At 45.4% G+C, this 20,675-nt stretch overlaps 1 protein-coding gene across 2 annotated transcripts in view; it reads right to left on the reverse strand.

The window, feature by feature from the left end:
- Window positions 1–651: 651 nt before the first annotated feature.
- LOC147705953 (uncharacterized) overlaps window positions 652–20,675 on the reverse strand; it is a 351,159-nt gene continuing 331,135 nt past the window's right edge. For both annotated transcript variants that reach the window (XM_086929009.1, XM_086929010.1), the window contains exon 8: window positions 652–962. In XM_086929009.1, the coding sequence (XP_086785135.1) occupies window positions 940–962 (23 nt within the window). In that variant the 3' untranslated portion in view covers window positions 652–939. The remainder of the gene's footprint in view (window positions 963–20,675) is intronic.

Below are 20,675 nucleotides of genomic sequence, written 5' to 3' on the forward strand. Positions count from 1 at the left end.
AGTTCAGTCCCTTTACCTTTAAGCATGGTGTTTCAAATACGGTTCAAGCGATAGACTATGTATCTCTCCTTCTAGGTTAAGCTTCTGATTGCTGTGTCTGCCTTATGAATGTCAACCCAGTCCTTGCTATAATGTGATCGATTTGTAGACAGGCTACGTAAGTTCCTACGTAGTAGGAATCAGTACTTGGGATATATGGTTGATTGATATGATTTTGGAGTGAGCGGTAATTGGGTAAAATGAGATGAAGGCTAGACTCTGAATAATTGAGTGTTTTCTGCAAAACATGTTGTATGTGCAATAGTATTAGCATTGTTTTTTTGGGGGGGGGGTGCTGCTTACTTACAGAGAGTTGAAATGTTACTTTGAGCATGTACATTTGTAAAAAGTGAGCGTTTATATACTGACTTGAATTGTGTGAATTATGAAAACTGCACTTCGTAAGTAGTTTATAATTAGTGTGTAGTGGGAGACATGTGGCCTGATAGGGAAACTGGTTAAAGTGCCGTTTGGGATTTTCGAGAGTTTTATTATCAGTTTTTATGTTGGATTCAACAATAGGGATGCATGCCGATTTTAAGGTAAATTTTAAAGAGGGAAGGAATGGTAGATTTATTTTATAATACAATAAACAGCACACGCAGAAGAAAATACATGCAATTATATTGATTTATTAAGAAGACTGAACCACTTAGCAATCAGAAACAGTCCATTTAATAAGTGATCAGCATAGCAAGCCACCTGAAACGCATTGCCCATTTTCAGATCATAAATTAGCTTCTCTCCTCCTCCCCTTTTATGGTATTACAAACAATGTTATGCTTTGGTTTCCTCTTAATAATTGCAAGCTTTCAATGGCCCTTCTGTTGACAAAATTTAGAATAGTATAGATTAAAAGAGCCATCTTTTTGGTATTCGGTTGGGCTCACGCCACCTCGATTACTTTGAAGTATATACGCACCCTATATGAAAAAAGAAAGGAAAGGTTAGCTTTTTAAACTTGACATTGAGTGCCATTTACATGTTTCTGCCAAATTCCTCTTGGTTATAGAATCAGTTAACATTTTTATTGGAATGAAAAAAGCTGTTTAAGTAAAGCAAACATTAATGGAATGAAAACAGCTGTTTCAGTAAAGCAAACATTGAAACATAAATATATTTTCTTCAACTAAGACCATGCCCACTGCAAAGTACCTCTAAAGGCTTACCCCTGTAATGTCCACTTTTTCAAAAGAGAGGACCCATTGATACAGTATAGTAATACCGCAATATTTGTGCTTAGTGTCTCACCACAATGGGCCCAATTCACAAAGATCTTAATGTAACAAAAAGTGTCTTATTCTTCCAGTTTTCTTGGCATCTTACTGAATGTCAGAACTAAGCCAGAATTTCTGCAAAAGAATGTCACAGCAAAATATGTGCCAATCAGTCCCAATGTGTGCAAATTTCCTTACAAGTGTCATGTGTCGACATTCAATGTGGAGTACTAGTTTTTGTCCAGACTTCCTTTGTCTTCGACCGCAGCCAGGCCAGACTGTCAGGCAGGGCCGGCTCTAGGCTCATGGTGGCCCTGTGCAGGGAGCGTAGGTGGGGGCCCCGGAAGAGGGGGTCCGGACGGGGCGGAGCTCAGGAAGGTGTTTTACTAATAATACGTCCAGAAAAGTCGTTAGATGATTGACCAGTCCCTGAGCGACTGCTCCTACCCTTCCGAATTCGTCTCAGAACGATACAATTTAGGAGGAGGAGGGCATTGTGACACACGACCTGAGGGACTGGGCGCACAAAAAATGTTTATGGAAGGAAATTTCTGAACCGAAGAAAGAGCTCCTCTAAAGTCCTGTACACTCCCATAGGCCACAGATTGGACCCTCACTGTTCTCTTGTATTATTACAAAAAATGGAGACATGCGACTCTCATATTTGCAAGGAAAAATAAAGTAGGGAAACTCGAGTTCACACACTACTGAACGCGCACTCTTAAGTGCATCAGCAGTGCACCGTGAATCGGAGTGTTTCACAGGCCTGTCACAGATAAGAAATGCTATCAAAACGAAATCTTACAAAACAATATACTACTAGCCAGCAGCAACTCATACCCGGACAACGTTGGGACGGGCTGCTATTAAATATAGTTTGATGTGATTGCTAGACTGCAGTGACCTTAGTGGTACTTCTGTTTCATCAAGCTGGTGATGTCTGGACAAGAATGATGTCTGTTTTTTTTGTCTAAAACCTTTTAATAAAAACACATTTTTATTTTCCTCCAGTTTGCAGTTTGGCCTTTTTAATGTCTATCTTAATACAGAACCATTAGTTGGGGTGACACAAGGAACAGTCTTACTCTCTTCTCAAAAGCAATTCAGGCACCTCACACATACACACGTGAACATGCATATTGAGATGGAGTTTCCCAGCTTATGCCTGACAGTTTACATGCTGCTCAATGGTGCTGGCACATCACTCACTAATCTCACCATTATATGGCAGGAACCCTCATTTTTGTGACCAACTGGTAACTGAAGGACCTATTGCAACAACAGCAGCAACACGGTGGTCAAAAACATTCAAATCTATCACCTGCGTGTTATACACTGTGCTGGGGAGCAGGCACATAATCCCTCCAAGCTAGCTTATGGTGAAACCTGCTATTCATCTGCATACACCCCTCCAGGATTTAGAACGCACCAGAGTGGTTGGGGGTATCTATGCTAATAAGACGTTATTGCTACCCAAAGGCACACTTTTGGCAACCTTAGAGTAATGACACATTGAGAAAAAACACATTAAGGTTCTAAACCCTTGTCTTGCAGGTTATATGCAACTCCTTGATGGAGCTTCATAGATCACTGCAATATTCAAAGGATTGGAATTTATGAACTCCAACTACAAAAGCATCTCAGTGTCAAAAGTAGTTACACACTTCCCTAGAAATATAAAATACAAGTACATGATCTGCAGGCTTCACAACCTGATTTGCAGTAGGCATGTTAAAAGTATAAGCTACTATGGGCCAGATGTATCAAGGCTTTTGCGACTCGCAAAGGCTGAAATTCGCAGAATTTCGGCCTTTGCGACTCGCAAACGGCCGTTTTGCGATATTTCACATGTATGAAATAATCGCAATTTATTTAATCGCAATTATTTGCGATTCCTTCTTTTGCATAGCATTTAAGGAATCGCAAATTTTGCGATTCCTTAAATGATATGTATGACACATTTTTGGTGTGCGAATTTGTGCAAAAAAATCGCATTTTACCATCAACTTGTAGTTGGTGGTAAATTGCGATTTTTTTCAAAAAAGCCCTAATTGGCATTTGTAAGGGTGGCATGTGACACTCATACATGCCCATAGGGCATGTATGTGTGCCACATGCACACACATGTAGATTTGAGGGGTGCAGCAGGGTGTCTTTGAGACACCCCTGCACCCTTGAAATAATTCTCAAATTGCGATTAGCAAATTGCGAATTCGCAATTTGAGAATTACTGCACAATCATTCCTATGGGCCTCCTGGCCCATAGAAATGAATGGGAAAATTATTCCTTAATTGCGATTAGCAATTTGCTAATCGCAATTAAGGAATTTTAAGGAATCGCTAAAAAATAGCGAAATTCTACATACATACCATTTTGCACTTCTCAAATAGCGATTCCTTAACAATCGCTATTAGAGAAGTGCAAAATGGTTTCTTGATACATCTGCCCCCCAGACTCAGAACTGCACGAGACAAAACACATATCTCTTCAGCAAGTGCATTAACCACCAGAGTTATTTTACCGTTATTAGCCCTGGAAAATCCATGGGCACACAAGATCTCTGCAGGCTCAGGTGCCCCAACCCATAAAGTATTTTTCCAAACATGGCCTCTTTGTTATTCACAGAGAACAGGTGTGCAGTCACATTTGTACTTATTGTCAACTATTTCTTTGCTGTAGAGTTTTTTTTTAAATTATAAATTGACTGTCAGACTGTGTTCTCGTGACCCCGCCCCCTTTCCACTGCCAGACCTTGAACCCCAATTTATGGCTTCCCAGACCCGGAGTAAATGTTTTCCATTTCCGGCACTGCCCAACACCCCCCATTTCCACATTATGAGAAAAGTTTCACCAGACTGCAAGACACCTTTCTCTCTCATCTAATCAAACTAGTCACCCTAGAAAGAAAGTCTATGCAGAATATGTATTTGCAAGTTTACCTCTTGGACAGTTTTTTTTTTTAACAGAATGGCCTTGCACAATAATAAGTGTTTACTTGGGGCATGTTTTATTCCGTACTACTATGTTAGTGTTAGATAGGAATACGTGCGGCAATTACATTATTGCAAAGGTTACGGCTTCGACACTAGTAAGTGGCGCTATGAAAAACTTTGAAGCATAACTTCAGAACGGTTGCCAAAAATTACAAAAAACAAACTTTGTAACTTTGCACACCCATTATGTTTTTGCCTAATGTGTGCGCCTTCTTTCAGCCAGACTTTCGATTGCCAAATTTTTGTAACTAACCACGGAAGAGAGTCGTCGTTTCCTTTCTGTGGTGTTTACTACTTTTAACCACAGTTTGAAAAGCAGCTGCCGTGGATGGGGTAACACAGTGACATTCATAAGATCACACTGTGCGCTGGCGGCAGGAAGTGCATGCATTAATTCCGGAGCAGGCTTTCTCCAATGTGACTGGGCCTGTTCTTTATGGGGAAGGGGGTTATACGGGGAGTAGAATCCGGAGCCTGGCCTGTAGCTGGAGCCCCCCAGGCCCCCGAAAGCATGCACCCTCTGCAGGTCTGCTTACCAGAGGGTTCCCGCCCTCCCTGTGCTGAAGGATTCTGAGTGAATCAAAGCTCCTTGAGACACATGTGTTGTTATTAACACTCACTCGTCATATTCATAACTGCAGCTCAACTGGTAAGACAGGCAGGCGATTATTTGAGTGACGAATCGACGCACCGCTCACTGACGCACTCAGTCTCCCAGTGAGGCGGGTTGGAGCCACGTGACCACAGCACCGTGACGCGTCACTGCTGAGCGGCTAAATTGCGCACCGCGCACAGCGTGCAGGGGCTGTCCCAGGGCCGTCACCTCATCGTAGGGCTAAGATTGACGGCACAGGGACCCAACTGTCTGCTGGCTGGCTGCCTGGGCAAGTGAAACCAATTTAAACAACAAAACAATGCGCACACGTGTCGCTGCCATTGCCAGGAGGCCGCCAAATCCTGCCAGGGGGCCGCCAGTGATCCAAGTTCCGATCCGATCCTCGGCTCGTCCGTCGTGGCGGCCCCTGGGGTTTGGCGGCCCTGTGCAGGTGCACAGTTTGCACATGCCTAGGGCCGACCCTGTGTCAGGTATGTAGCTATCTTAATTCAAGGATAGTTGGATATGTCTCACCAGAAAGCCATCACCTTCAATTCATGTTTTTATTATCTTAGGCCTTGACTAGAAATGCCTCGGTTTAGGGACTGATTTATATCTCACTCAGTAAAATCTGATACCCTGTGGTTTGAAATTTATACTGAGTGTAAAAAATACCATGTATAATGGGTTCCACCCTCCAAAACTAAGCATAACATTATAATTTTGGTGCATTCCGCACCAAAGTTCAACCATACCCGTAAATACTGGGCATTTTCCATGTTAAATTTAATAGCCAAAGTTGAGCTGGGTAAAATTGCGAGGATGTCATTTTTAACACAAAATGTCATTTATGATGCACCATGACTGGGGATTGAGGTAAAAGGATATAACAGAAATGTACGTATTCTACACCCATTACCAGCCCAATGGAGTTATAAACATGATGATCAATTATTTTATCCAGTTCCTCATTGATGTTGAGAAATCAGCTCTCTTTCGATTATCAAAGAAGAATGTGCCTGATGTACAAAGTGTTTTAACAGTAGCAAAGATTCAAATTCGGAAATCTCTGGGTTTGCGACCACTTGAATACTTCTTGTAATGTACTAACCCCGATTAAGATTTCAGAAAATATTTTCAAAATCATTAAATGGATTCAGTAAACATTAAGGAATTCTTATTTGGAAGGGGCATGTTTAAGGGACTCCCTTCCAAACATCGATTCCTTTAGAATGATATATATTAATGTTTTGCAACAGATCAACCTATGACAAAACTTTAATATTTCCCCATCAAATCAAAATTGAAGGGAAGCCATTTGCAAATGATCGAAGTCCACAGGGTAGCTCACTTCTTTTTAGAATACCGATAAGAAAACATTTTAAGAGTGGGCAGTGTTCCCATGGACCACTGCCTACTCTTAAAAAATTTTACTTAACCTTTTCATTTTTGCTCGAACGCATTCTATTTTCATTTAAGAAAAACGGATTGTATTTTGTTTTAAAAATGCTTTATTTAAAAGCAATGACAGACATGGTGGTTTGCTGTCCTCAGTCGGTCCTCATCCAAGTGATAGCTGCAATTCATAGAGGCTTGCAGTTTGCAACCTATCACAATAATATTCATGAAGTAGATTAAAATGCAAATAACCATAAATCGGGTTTTTGCGAACCAGCCTATAAGTACAAACCCCCACATGCATCATTGTGAAAGTTGAAGAAATTGATGTACATAGACAGCATTCATTCCCCTTCTTCTCCCACTCCTCTCCCTGTGAGCACCATGAATACCGTAAACTATTGACCGTATCACTCTGCCAGTAAGAGCCCCTACCCCTATGCATATGTACAGCCAGTTTAGGCACCATGGCCTTTTACCCATTGGGATCCCCGGCTTCCCTCCTGCGCGTATCTTAACCCCCCCCCCCTCTCTCATGCATAGACCATGAAACCCTCTCCCTCTGCGCGACCTCGCTGTGAAAGGCAGCTCTCCCACTTGACTCGCACAAAACCCCCCCATTCCTTCTTGGAGAGGCATCCTTCGCCTTAGCTGACGTAGCCCTCCCCAGCTGCACCTGACTGCCCCCGCTCTCTCATGTACGGGTCATAAGATCTCTCTCTCTCTGTGTGACTCTGTCCCTGTGTCCACCCTGGCTACCCCTCCCTTCTCCTCACGTGGGCAAGTCATAAACCTTCTTCTTCTGCAAGACCCTGTCCTTGAGAGTCACGGCCGCGCCTGACCAACACCTCCTTCCCTTCCATGAATGCCCCTCTGTTGACAAGCCTTCCCTCCGCGCTCGATTGTCCACGCGGCATGAATACCACTCCTTTGATGACCCTTTCCCCCGAGTCCAGCTGACCACACATGTCCGAGGCCATCGCCTGAGCCAGGAGATACCATTTACTGCCCTTATTGTATGAAGTCACTCCTCTTCAAAGGATCCTCTATTGGTCTTAGCCACCCCACCCCCTGGGCTATGATTAGGCGTACACATCCTACGAAACACTCAGCTGCGTGATTGCCCTCCCCTCTTATCAGCAGGTCAAGGGTCCCCATTGTGAATGTATGTGGGGTAGGATCACCACGAGGATTATAGGGATGTCTTTCTTTTGCGTCATACAGTCCTGATTGTGTTATCGAGTGTTCTGTAGGGTATAAAAGCAAGAGTCTCAGCTCACTTGTTAGAGCACCTCCCGAAAGACACTGTGTTTCGTGTCCGAAATGACTGGCTCTCCTCATGAGAAATAAACTCTGTTCTTGATTCCTGCTTCCAGCGCCCGTCTCTTTATTTGGTAATTATTCAACATGGGAACTAAGAGGCGGTTTGCGCCAGCGCCCTGGGCATCGATAGGATTATGGGCTCATTTTCCACAATTGGCGTCCCAACGCGGGGTCCATCAGTGACATAGGGTCCGATAAGAGAGATCCAGACGAAGAAGTGAACACCTAAATGATCGGGGCATGCCTGCCTTGAGAGGGCCCTCGCCCGGCTGCCGATCGAAAGAACTTCACCAATTCCGAACTGACCTCTCTTGAGTGACCTATTGTCCTGACTGGAATCCCACAGGAATGGTACATGGAGTAAGAGAACGATCGGGCGCTGGAGGAGGAAGTCAAAGAACTGTCCGTATGGTCCGGTCCGGGTAAGATTAAGTAGGGCGTTCTTACGCCTGATTGGTAGGGTGGTTCTATCCACCTGATTGATTGATTGATTGATTGTATTGAAAATCGGTATTTGTATACCAAAATTGTTGGTATTGGTTCATTTAGCTTTGAAGGCTACTTGACATATTGGTTCTCTACTGAGAACGAGACATTCTCTGTTTGCAAACAGCGGCGAATAGGAACGTCGTCCCTCTTTGCAGATAGAGAAGGGTAGGTAATGCAGACTTTTGTCCCCGGTATTAATCCGTCATGCCTACTTTTCTCCCCACTGGATTGTTTGAAGTCGATTAATAATCGATTGTTGTTCTTTGAGATCTTCCCTGTCTACAAACTGAGACGAGTAGAAATATTCTGTCTTCCTTTTTGGATAGCGAAGGGCAGGTAATGCAGACATTTGTCCCCGTTGTAATCCGTCATGCCTGTTTTTCTCCCCACTGATTGGTTGGTTGCCTGGACATTGTTGTTCCAGGAATTGTTTCGTTTGAGGTATTTTCTACTTGCAAACAACGTGGAATAGAAATATTCTATCTAGTCTTTGCAAGTAGTAAAGGGTAGGTTATGCCCCTTTGTGAATTCGTCAGTCCTACCCACTCCCCACTGTTTGGGGGGTAGCTCGCATGGTCTGCCCAGGAGACTACCCTTATGGAGGACATATGCTCCCCACTCATGGGCCATTTAGTGGAAGTAGACCATCTGGTCCGTCCAGGAGGCTACCCTAGTAAATGGAAGTACATCGCTCGGTCTGTCCAGGATGATACCCTAATGAAGGAATATATGTTCCCCTTTTGATCGATAATCTCGTTCCACCCCGGACCATTTATTGGAGGGAACTCGTCTGGTCCGTCCAGAAGTACCCCCTAGTGAAAAGGACACATAAAAATATGAAGTGATCACCGTTCCCTACTAACAGAAAACTTTAGCTCGAAACACGCTAAGGAAGAGAAAGAAAAATAAAAAGAAATCAGGCTAAGTCAGTAACCCCCTGATGAGCTTTTGACTTCACTAAAAATAAGAAACATTAGAAATAGTTCATATTAAGAAATATAAAGTGGCGAAAAGTTTGGCAGCAAAAATAGCCACGAGGTAGCTAGGCTTCACTGCCTGTTCCTGCTCCCGACATGCCTGCCTCATTGCCCGCCACGCCCAAATAACGGTCACATGAAATAGAAACAATCCAATAGGTACCTACCCCCCTTCCGGAAGCTCCCGAAGTGCAACAGGTCCGCGGTTACGCCCATCCGGAAGGCGAGGCCTCGAGGCACGAGGGGCTCGCCTGGCCACGGTCAGGAGGAGATGATGTTGGGCAGGCGGTCCAAAGAATGGCAGAGACCTCTCCTTCTCTCCTCCTCTGCTGCTCTGCAGGCCACGGGGGGGGGGCTGTCTTGCCTCAGCCACCGACCACCCCCCCCCCTTCTGTCTCTCGCCTGGTCCGACCCACGAAGAAGGCCGAAGCCAAAAGCGAGAATGGCGGCGCTTGCAAGTAGTCCCGCCACATGTCAAATTCCTGGATAGTTACAGGTAGTGCCGCCACATGTCGACGCCTGGACAGTTCCAGGTAGTCCCGCCACATGTCAAGAGAAAAGGGGGGGCTGTCTTGCCTCAGCCGCCGACCACCCCCCCCCCCCATCTTCAATAGCCAGCACGGCCAATATCGAAGCGACGGAGCCGAGGAACGGCGCGGGGTCGCTGGAAGGGGGAGGTGACGCGAACGAGCCTCCCCCACCTCCCTCCAGGTGGAGGCGTCCAGCGACACCCCAATGCTCTTACTTAAAGAGGGTCAACATCAAAAAGCGGTCTTCTGCCCAGGACGGGCACACGCTCCATGCCTTCTCCCCTCAACCTTGAAGATTCTATAAGAGCCGGGGGGCACCCCGATCCCTCCGCATGGGTGCCCCCGCCCCCTTCACTGGGAACCACGACACCGGTGCAACTCCTGCCGGCACCAGCCTCGGATTGGAAATGGCTAAAATGCAGCCGCGGCACAGACTTGTTCAGTTCCGGAGGAACACCAGGATGACCCGGTAGGCAAATTGTTGCCGCCCTTCCCACTCTTTGACTCATGGTCCATATTTGATAGACTGTTAACCACATAGCACAAAACTTTTTGAACTGCCAACGGAAAGTTCTGGGCCAACCACGCGAGACTAGAGACTTTCTGACTATGCTGGAACTCGCCTGACCCCTCCCAAAATGACGCCGACACAAAATGAGACGTTTTGAATAAACTTTGTTGCACCCTGATTGCGCAGCTTGTTGTCCCGAGATCTATATGCAGTTTTTGGATAATGAAAGTAGATATGAAGGATGTTGAGTATGTGCTTGGATAATGAACTGACTTAGGGTGGGTACTGATTACGATTTGGAAAATGAATTGGTGTAATTTAGATAAAGAATGAGTATCGGATAATGAATTTATGAATTAATTAAAACTGAATTCTTGACATGCATCATACTTGCTCTGTAAGAAAATTTTAATACGATTCTATCGCACTGCTGCACTTTATGCAATGAACTGCCACCAATTTCGTTTATTAAAAGTATTTTGAAGAAGAAAGCATGGTTGTAGCAGTTGCATTAATGAGTTTTTGGATGCCTTACTACTGTGAGCGAAGAATAAGTATGATGAAGGATGTAGATCAGAAGGGATCAGATATTTAGCAGCTACATTATGTGTCACAAGCAGCCGGAAAAGTGTTTCAGACACCCTTAAAATGACACCACAGAAGTGCCACCTGACCGTCACCCTTGCACCCGATAAGGAGGGTTACGACCAAGTAGCTCATGTAGATACGCAGATCGTCAATGATTATCTATCTGACACCACTGGTCCCTCTGGGCTTAAACGCCGAGATGGCAAGGGAATGCAGTACGAGGAGATAGGGCGAGTATGTGGTAGGTAAAAACATTTTCGGATTACCGCATGATGATGTGCTTTGAATGCTGCCCCCCCACCCCTTCTTTTCCTCCCTTCTGCAGGTCACGTCAGAACGTCGGCCGAAGTATGGAGGAGCGACGGTCGGACCACCGACGAAAAAGGGAAAGAGGGAATATGTGTGTAGTCGTTATAACGATAAGTTTTTAAAAGACGTAGGCTTAACATGACTGTTCCTCCTTAGGACATAACGACTGAGAGGATGGACTGACATAGAAACTGGACAGGTACTGAATGACGAAAAATTGACTAGAAATGACGCGTTAAATAATGTAACTGGACGTTTGACTAGGTAGGGAAAGGACAAAGAAAAATTATACGGGTAAGGGTTGCCACGGCACCACCCGTCTAGGAAGTTAGAAATGTTGCTGATGTTCAAAATGCACTACCCCCTTTCTCACACTCTTATAGATGTAGCCAAGCTGTCCGACTGTTCTCCCGATCAATACTTGCCGTTGCCTCAGCCTGGAGAACTTCCCGCCAAAGGAGGGAACAGAAAAATGGCTTAAGATCCAACCATGGGTAACTAGCACGACCAGGTTAATTACTGATCGACCAACCGAGGTGTGAGTATTGGTAATTGGGAACGCTCGCAGGCGTGACAAGCGAGAAGGGAAAGGGGGGAAGGGTAGAAAGAGCTAAGCACGTAGATAAAATAGGATAGTAAAGATACGTAGGATATATATATAAAAACAGATCTTGTAGGCTAACAATTGTTTCCTGTCTTGTCGTGAATGTCTTGTATATGTGTAATACATGTGCCGTCTTCCCTGTCTGAGTTTGTGTGTGTGTAATGTACGAATTTATGTCTTCCCTCTGTCTGTATCTGCGTGTTACCTGACCTTTGCTGTTCCGTGTTGTGAGCGCAGTAAATGACCTATTTTTGTACACGTCTCTCTCTCTCTCTCTCTCTCTCTCTCTCTCTCTTTCTCTTTCTCTCTCTCTCTCTCTCTCCCTACATGTCATACGTGTACCGAATGGCTCGTTTAGATTGCGGACGACTCTCACTCTCTATGAGAATCTCCCTATTTTTCTCTCCCTCTTTTTGGTAAAACTGTACCCCACCGGTACCAGTCTGATTTGATACATATTGAACGCGAAGGTGTTCAGCGAAATTGACCGAAACTAAAATGATTGTATCTCGCCATATTACTACCTCTCCTTTCTGCAAAATGAATGAACTTGAATTGGCTGAGAAGGAAAGGACAGGTAAGACGACTAAAGTCCCCCAAATCTGGCCATTTATAGGGGAACTGTATGTCAATGGCACCTTATGTCTGTTCTTCAGAGACGAACGCCAACGTCTAGATTGACCCCCAATGCCCAGATTGCCCCCCCCCCCTTTTTTTTCGCACCGAAGTGTAAGCGCCCGAAGCATCCCCGCCCCATTTTGATAGAACCCAGTTGCTGTCCCGGATATAAACATGATGACCATGAGTAGCTGTTGGCCCCCGAGAAAACCCTGTTTTGCCTGACTCTTGATGATGGCACCCCCGCCCTGTTTGAAAGGGTTAGCCAGTCCTGGAGGGAAATGCTCTGTAATGTTGAATATGATGTAATGCACAGTTGATGGGAATCTCATTTTACCTCACTTGACAAATAAATAAGACGATGAATAGACCTGCCATAAACTCAGTAGGAATGCTGATACATGCACTGCTTGGTAATAGGACCTCTGACTGTGACCAATGAGCGTATCTCCCAAATGCGTAGAATTGGGGGAGGAATTCACATGCGTTGATATCTTCTTCTGCCATTTCTCTAAAACCTTGTCTTGTACCTATTCAAAGATTCACGATCACCGAAGGAGATGGGTCAGATGTGACGTACAGCCTGACTGCGGATCTTGGGACTCGTGTGACCTCGACCAAAGGTGGAGCCGCAGAGCAACAGGATACGGGACGAGACCGCAATTTCAACGTGGAAAATGAAAAACGATGGGCCGCCTCGAAGCCCCCCGCCTGCTAACCCACGTGTGCCTGGAGTCTCCGTCCCCCTTCCTTGGGCCCGATGGATGGGCCTGCCTGCTTGTTATCCTTTGCTCCCTTGGTCCCTTTTGTGTGTCCCAGGAACTCTGACCCAACTCCGCCCTCTCACCTATCGACTATTTGAACCACACTCACCCTCTTTTCCACGTGACTTTTTGCCAAGGGAAAGAACCGCATTCCACTGGGAATAGGGTGCTGCCATAGAACTATGGGTGCCGAGCATAAGGCGCCACCAACCGGATTGTTTAGGGAACAGGACTGTGGTCTAACAGCAGAGGACTGACCGCACCCTGCAACACGAAAGGATAGGACTGAGCTGGACCTATAGCTCCACCGCCGGTGCTCAACAGCGCCAACGAAAGTACACGGACTAGAGCCTACCAGTGATGGCTCAATGATACAAAGACACTGTGACGAAGAAATATTGTGTATTGAACTGAATTCCGCTCTCAACTACCTGGTCAAAACTGTTCATTGGTCACATTTTTTTTTTAAGTCAGAAAGATTTTTTTTTTTTCTATGTAGTGCGTTTAATTGTTAGGAACTCAACGAAAAGCAATTTTCTATGTACTGCATTCTGCCCATCACCTTAACTGTCTATGATTGTACGCCAAATGTTAGTATCGACAAAATGCTAATTCATCAATGATGCCTGTCTACCTGTAAACTCGTCAATTGCAAAAATGACTGCTGTCATGTAAAAAGGGGCGACTGTGAAAGTTGAAGAAATTGATGTACATAGACAGCATTCATTCCCCTTCTTCTCCCACTCCTCTCCCTGTGAGCACCATGAATACCGTAAACTATTGACCGTATCACTCTGCCAGTAAGAGCCCCTACCCCTATGCATATGTACAGCCAGTTTAGGCACCATGGCCTTTTACCCATTGGGATCCCCGGCTTCCCTCCTGCGCGTATCTTAACCCCCCCCCCCTCTCTCATGCATAGACCATGAAACCCTCTCCCTCTGCGCGACCTCGCTGTGAAAGGCAGCTCTCCCACTTGACTCGCACAAAACCCCCCCATTCCTTCTTGGAGAGGCATCCTTCGCCTTAGCTGACGTAGCCCTCCCCAGCTGCACCTGACTGCCCCCGCTCTCTCATGTACGGGTCATAAGATCTCTCTCTCTCTGTGTGACTCTGTCCCTGTGTCCACCCTGGCTACCCCTCCCTTCTCCTCACGTGGGCAAGTCATAAACCTTCTTCTTCTGCAAGACCCTGTCCTTGAGAGTCACGGCCGCGCCTGACCAACACCTCCTTCCCTTCCATGAATGCCCCTCTGTTGACAAGCCTTCCCTCCGCGCTCGATTGTCCACGCGGCATGAATACCACTCCTTTGATGACCCTTTCCCCCGAGTCCGGCTGACCACACATGTCCGAGGCCATCGCCTGAGCCAGGAGATACCATTTACTGCCCTTATTGTATGAAGTCACTCCTCTTCAAAGGATCCTCTATTGGTCTTAGCCACCCCACCCCCTGGGCTATGATTAGGCGTACACATCCTACGAAACACTCAGCTGCGTGATTGCCCTCCCCTCTTATCAGCAGGTCAAGGGTCCCCATTGTGAATGTATGTGGGGTAGGATCACCACGAGGATTATAGGGATGTCTTTCTTTTGCGTCATACAGTCCTGATTGTGTTATCGAGTGTTCTGTAGGGTATAAAAGCAAGAGTCTCAGCTCACTTGTTAGAGCACCTCCCGAAAGACACTGTGTTTCGTGTCCGAAATGACTGGCTCTCCTCATGAGAAATAAACTCTGTTCTTGATTCCTGCCTCCAGCGCCCGTCTCTTTATTTGGTAATTATTCAACATGGGAACTAAGAGGCGGTTTGCGCCAGCGGCCTGGGCATCGATAGGATTATGGGCTCATTTTCCACATCATTGTTTCATTTTGCACTTCCTAATTTGCGATTTTTAAGGAATCGCAAATTAGGAAATGCAAAATGGGATGCATGTACATTTTTGCAAAATATTTGAGAATCGGTAAAAATCGCAATTTTTACCGATTCTCAAATATTAAGCGAATTCCAAAGTGCGAATTTGCACTTCCCATTGTTTCCTATGGGCCAAAAGGCCCATGGGGATCAATGGGAAGGCTTTAACAAATTGCGATTTTCATTTTGAAAATCGCAATTTGTTAATGCATTTCATGGGTGCAGGGGGGTTTCCAAAGGACCCCCCCCCTGCACCCCTGAAATTTATTTTTCGCATCACGTTACACACACACATGTCCTAAGGACATGTGTGTCCGTAACATGACTGCTTAAAAAAAGCATTTTTAAGTATTTTTACACCTTTTTCCAAATTTACCGAGTGGTTCAACCACTCGGTAAATTTAACCCCCTAATTGCGAATTCGCAATTTGAAATATAGTCATGCATTGCTTTTAAGAAATCGCATATTTGCGATTTCCTAAAAGCAAATGCAATTTTAGAAATCGCAAAAATGATGCAAATTCTAAAATTGAATGATGCATTCCAAAAAGCTATTTTGGAATCGCAAACGGCCAATTTTAAGGAATCGCACCGTTTGCGATTCCAAAATACTTTGATGCATGTGGAGGAAAGGCCGTTTCGCAAAAACTAAATGTCAGTGGGCAATTTGTGATAATTTTTACCAAATCCATTCTTAGCACATCTCACCAATTCTCTCGAGGTAACACTATATTTAAAATGCTGCTGTGAGTGCATTTTTCTGTTTGGAAACAATCATGTTTTGGCCTATTTGAAACAACTACATTTGCAGTCAGTCTACAAACAGATCATCTTTAAATCTACATTGTATTGTATTGTACTGAAGATTTATATAGCGCAGACTGTCACCCTACGGGTATCCTGGCGCTTAGAATTAAGAGTAGACGTCAGGTGACAAGACCTAAAATAACAGTGGGAGGGTCTAGTTCTCCGCCCTCCGGAACAACCATGGGGCAGATTTACAAGCCCCTTGCGCCTCTTTTACGCAACCGTTGCGTCACTTTTGTGACGCAGCGGTGGTGCAAAAGATGCGCCATGGTGCGGGGTATTTACAAAGTGACGCATCTGCCAGATGCGTCACGTTGTAAAGCCCTGTGCCAGAAGGAGGCGTTCCATTGTAGGGGGGGCGTTCCGGCGCAGGAACGCCTTCAAAAAGTGGCTGAGTGAAATCTACAAGATTTCACTCAGTCACTTTTGGGCCCATGCTGCGTCAAAACCCTGCGCCTGCTTGAAGCAGGCGTAAGGATTGACGCAGCATTGTGGAGATAGGGCCCCCCAGAGCATTGCTGGAACTGCGTTGCGCTTGCGACGCAACTCCGGCAATGCGCCACTTTTATGGCACAGATGCGTGATGCATCTGTGCCGTTTTTGCCCCTTGGTGCGCGCATTGTAAATGCGGCGCATCCAGGGTGGCGGAGCTGCGGCGCACAATAACTGGCGCATCCCTGCTGATATGCAAGGATGTGCCAGTTATTGTAAATATGCCCCCAGGTTTTTAGATTCTTTCTGAAACAGGTCAAAGAGTTGGGCTGTCTAATAGTCTGGGGCAACTTATTCCATAGGCGTGCGGCGGCCACACCAAAGGGTCAGCCCCCCATCCTGGTTTTCTTGAATCTGGTAGTCATTATCAGATTTGCATTGGAAGAGCGAAGCTGGCTCTTAGGGTTATACCAGATAAACCTCTCCTTCAATGGAACTGGGTCAAGGTCATGTGCTGCTCTGGACACGTTACAGAGAGATTTAAAACAAATTCTCTCCTTGATCGGCAGCCAGTGTAGATCTCGCAGGGCTAGGGTCGTAGAAGACCTGTGTTGCCTATTCAGCCCTAGCTTTGCTGCCATAGACTCGACTCTGCGCAGCCCCTGCAAAATATATTGTGGTGATCCCAGATACAGGGTGTTTCAGTAGTCCAGTCGGCTTAGAATTAGGCTCCTTACTACGAGAGAGCGGGTATCCTTAGGCAGCAACGGAAGGATCTGCTGTAGCATACGCAGCAGGGAAAAGCAGACACTGGCAGTTCTATTGGCCTGGGACTCCATTTGGAGACTATCATCCACCATGACCCCCAAATTACGCACCGTTTTAGCTGGGGCCAGGGGGACATCCTCTGGGGTGAGCTTAACTCCAGTGGAGGATGTTGGGACAGGATGGTGGGCGAGCAGAACATCACCTCTGTTTTTCCCCCATTAAATTGCAGGTTCTATGTAAGGTTACCTTCATCTGCCCAGGCCCTCATTTCTGAAATACATTGACAAGCTATATCCCAGGGGATGTAGGTCTTGGCCGTGATGAAGATGGCCACCTTCTGTATTGCTCTTAATGGGCTACCCCATAAATACATTATAAATGGAATCTTTAGTCCTCAATCTGAAGTAGGACTACAGGGATAATGTTATTCCTGCTTTGGGATTGTGAGGGGCATTTGCAGCACATCAATTGGTCCCGGACTCAGTCCCACGCCTGCTAGTTCCCATGCTTGCCTACCGCTGCCAAGCGATACTGGAGTCAAGATAAAGACTCTTTCAATGCACCTCTAGTGGAGGTCTTTCGGGGCTAATGGGTGGACCTGAGAGGTGCTGATGATGCTGCTTCCAGGGGTAAGCTGCCTTTCTTGAATTGATATGGTGCTGATTACTGACCTGAGTTTTGCAAGCACAGATATACCTTCAGATGGCTGTGACCCACATACGTGTTCCTACTGTTGAGGCACTGAGGATTCAGATGTACTTGAGGCCCCTCCTCTTGCACAGTCTACTGTCACTTCCTTTGAGGCATTAGGCCATTGTAAGAAGCTGGGTCACCTTAGTCAAGCAGCAACCACAATTCTCGTCAGGGTGAAGCACAAGCAAACCCCACTTAACCTCTGCTCCTCCCTCTGGTAGCTCAGCACTGAACAGTCATGCTTACATTTGAGGCAATGTGTACATTTTTTACATAACATGTGGTTCCTTTCTGGCAACTATTTGTAAACTTGAGTAAACAAAAGACCAATGGCAAAGGGGACAACAAGCATTTGCAATGCAATATGTCTCGCAATTACGCAAGTTTAAGCTATTGGCATAGTAAATGACAATAGGGCATATGTAGGAAGGCGTTTGCGATTCACAAACGCCGGAATTCGCAAACGGCGCTTTGGTAAGTAGGGGCCACTTAGCAAAATAAGAAATTGCAAACATTGTGATTCCTTCTTTTGCTCAAGCATTTAAGGAATTGCAATTGCATAGCAACCCTGCTATGTAGGGGTGCCTTTCAAATTGCGATTTTGGCTTAAGGAATCGCAAAATACCACCTACTCCAAGTAGATGGTATTTTGCGATTTCCTGTCAAAATGCATTTTTTTTTAAATTCAAAGTGCCATGTGGCACACAGAAATGCCCTTAGGGCATGTATGTGCGCCACATGTACTTACAGGCACATTCCAGGGGTGCAACAGGTGTCCTTTGGATACCCTGGCATCCTTGGAATTGCGATTCTCAAATTGCGATTTCCACATAGAAAATCCCAATTTGAGAATGTATCCCCATGGGACACTCATTCCTTAATTGCGATTCGCAATTTGCTAATCACAATTAAGGAATTTCAGAGATTCGCAGAAAAATTGCGATTTATTACCTACATTCCATTTTGTAATTCTCAAATAGCGATTCCTTAAAAATCACTATTTGAGAATCGCAAAATGTAAATTACCTACATATGCCCCAATGAGTTATATTTATGTTTCAAAAACCAAAACATAAATAAAAGGCATTGCCATTTACAATGCCAATAGCTCAAACTTGCGTAAATGCAAGACCTGTTGAATTGCAAATGCTTGTTTTTAAAATGGCCTCTAAACAATGTCAAATTCACTAGAACATGTTTGTTATACATGTTTGGGATTTGACCAACATGTTTCACATACACAATTCATCCCTTTATTTTCTTCTATTGGCTCTAAGGATAGCTTTGCTCCCTTTTTGGAGGTGTTAGCCCCACCTTCATAGGTTGACCTATTGACCTGTTAACCTTCCAACCCAAAGTTCTCCTTGAGAGTTCAACGCACCTCTAAAAGTTGTCAGCTTTGGCCACGGCACCAGGTGCCATATGGAGTTATGTCAGTCATTGTGCTGAGGAATATTGACCTTTTCGTTTTGGCTATCTAGCCTCTCGGCTTGTAAGTGAGTCACTCTGTGCCATTATTGATGTCCAGGCACAGTGAAGCACGTGTTAAAATGTTCTAATGCACTAACTTCCCGAAGGAACCTTTGTTTGTCTTTTCACCAAATATCACAGTACCTGTAACAATTTTTATAACACCATTCCAACCTCAGGTCTAATATTTCCAAAACCTTTTGGTGGGGAGAAATCCAAGACGCCACCATTAATGTCTGTCAGGTGTGTGCCTTATCCACACCACTCCTCTACTTTGTTTCCCACTTCATCTGGGACTTTGTAGTTTTGTATTTCATTGACAATTAGTTACATGACACTTACAGGTTTCAGTAGCTCAAATTCTCATGCCCTGACCTAAAGCATCAACGTAATTGTAGCAATTCATTGCATAAAACATCTTCACTTCCTTCAAGTGCACCTTACAGTACATATTTAGCTCTGGACAGTCTCGTTAGAGGAGTGGATATAACTGGATCGTAAATGTTAAGCCTGGGTACTGTAACTGTTCACACTTTCTTTTACTCGAGAGGCAAACAACCTCTGGTAGGTCAGTAGAACTCTGTAAGGGGTAATCATTCACACCAGACTTCAGTCATGATTTGGGCTCTCCTCTGAAGAGCTGGGGCAGAAAAATTCACTTTAGGTTTGTGTTCAGTTCTAAAAGGCTGACAGTTCCAAGTCAGAAGAACAGGGTACACTGACAGGGTAGCAGCTACCGGGTGCATGGTGCCGAGGCCCACGAGACTTTATAGACCCCGGGCGTAACTGTACAACTATGATATCAATGAACCCTATTTATCTTTCTTGTGTAAGGGCCAGAGCACCTTTGGTACACCCCAGCCAAGCCCTTTAGGCATTAACGGTTCCAGCCTGTCACAAATGTACTAATTTCCCCTTAATCCTATACAGATCTGTAGATGCCAAAAACCTGCATGTTTTCAGATGGTGGGACCTGTGGTGTGGGGTCAGGAGGAGGTGCGGAGGCCGTGGTCGCAATCAGGACCACCGCCATCAGCAAACCCAATGAGTGAGGAGGCCTTCATCTCAATTAGCACTTTCTCCAGTGGACGGGGCGCGCGCAGCCCGACTGTACAATGGGGTGAACAACAATTGGACCAGTGGGTCCATAGATCAGATCCCAGCACGACCGCCTCTCTGGAGGTGAACAGCACAGGGTTCCCTGCAAGGGCATTGTGTAACCACAGAGGCAGGTTTGTTTTCCACAGAGCTCTGCCGCATGCTCCTAGGTTTGGGTCGATAATAATTTTAACTCTTGCGTGCCACACAAAACAAGCATTTGCAATACAATAGGACTCGCATTTATGCAAGAACCTATTGCATTGCAAACGGGAATGCGGGTAGGCGGGGCAGAAGGCCGAGAAGGCATGAAAAACGGGAGTGTGGGTGAGAAGGCATGGAATGCCGGAGGAGGGAGAAGACACAGGCAAACATATTAAAGAAAATAGTGCTCCCAATCTATATAAAATATACTGTGCAACACTCGAAGTTAAGGGGCCAGTAGCCATATAAGGATACAATCACGACATGGCCATAATGAGGAGGGACTAACAAGCCTCATAATCAGTCAGAACGCAGCATTTACGAAAGACAATGAAAC

This window comes from Lissotriton vulgaris, chromosome 7, assembly GCF_964263255.1.
Source record: "Lissotriton vulgaris chromosome 7, aLisVul1.2, whole genome shotgun sequence".
In the NCBI taxonomy this organism is placed as follows: domain Eukaryota; kingdom Metazoa; phylum Chordata; class Amphibia; order Caudata; family Salamandridae; genus Lissotriton; species Lissotriton vulgaris.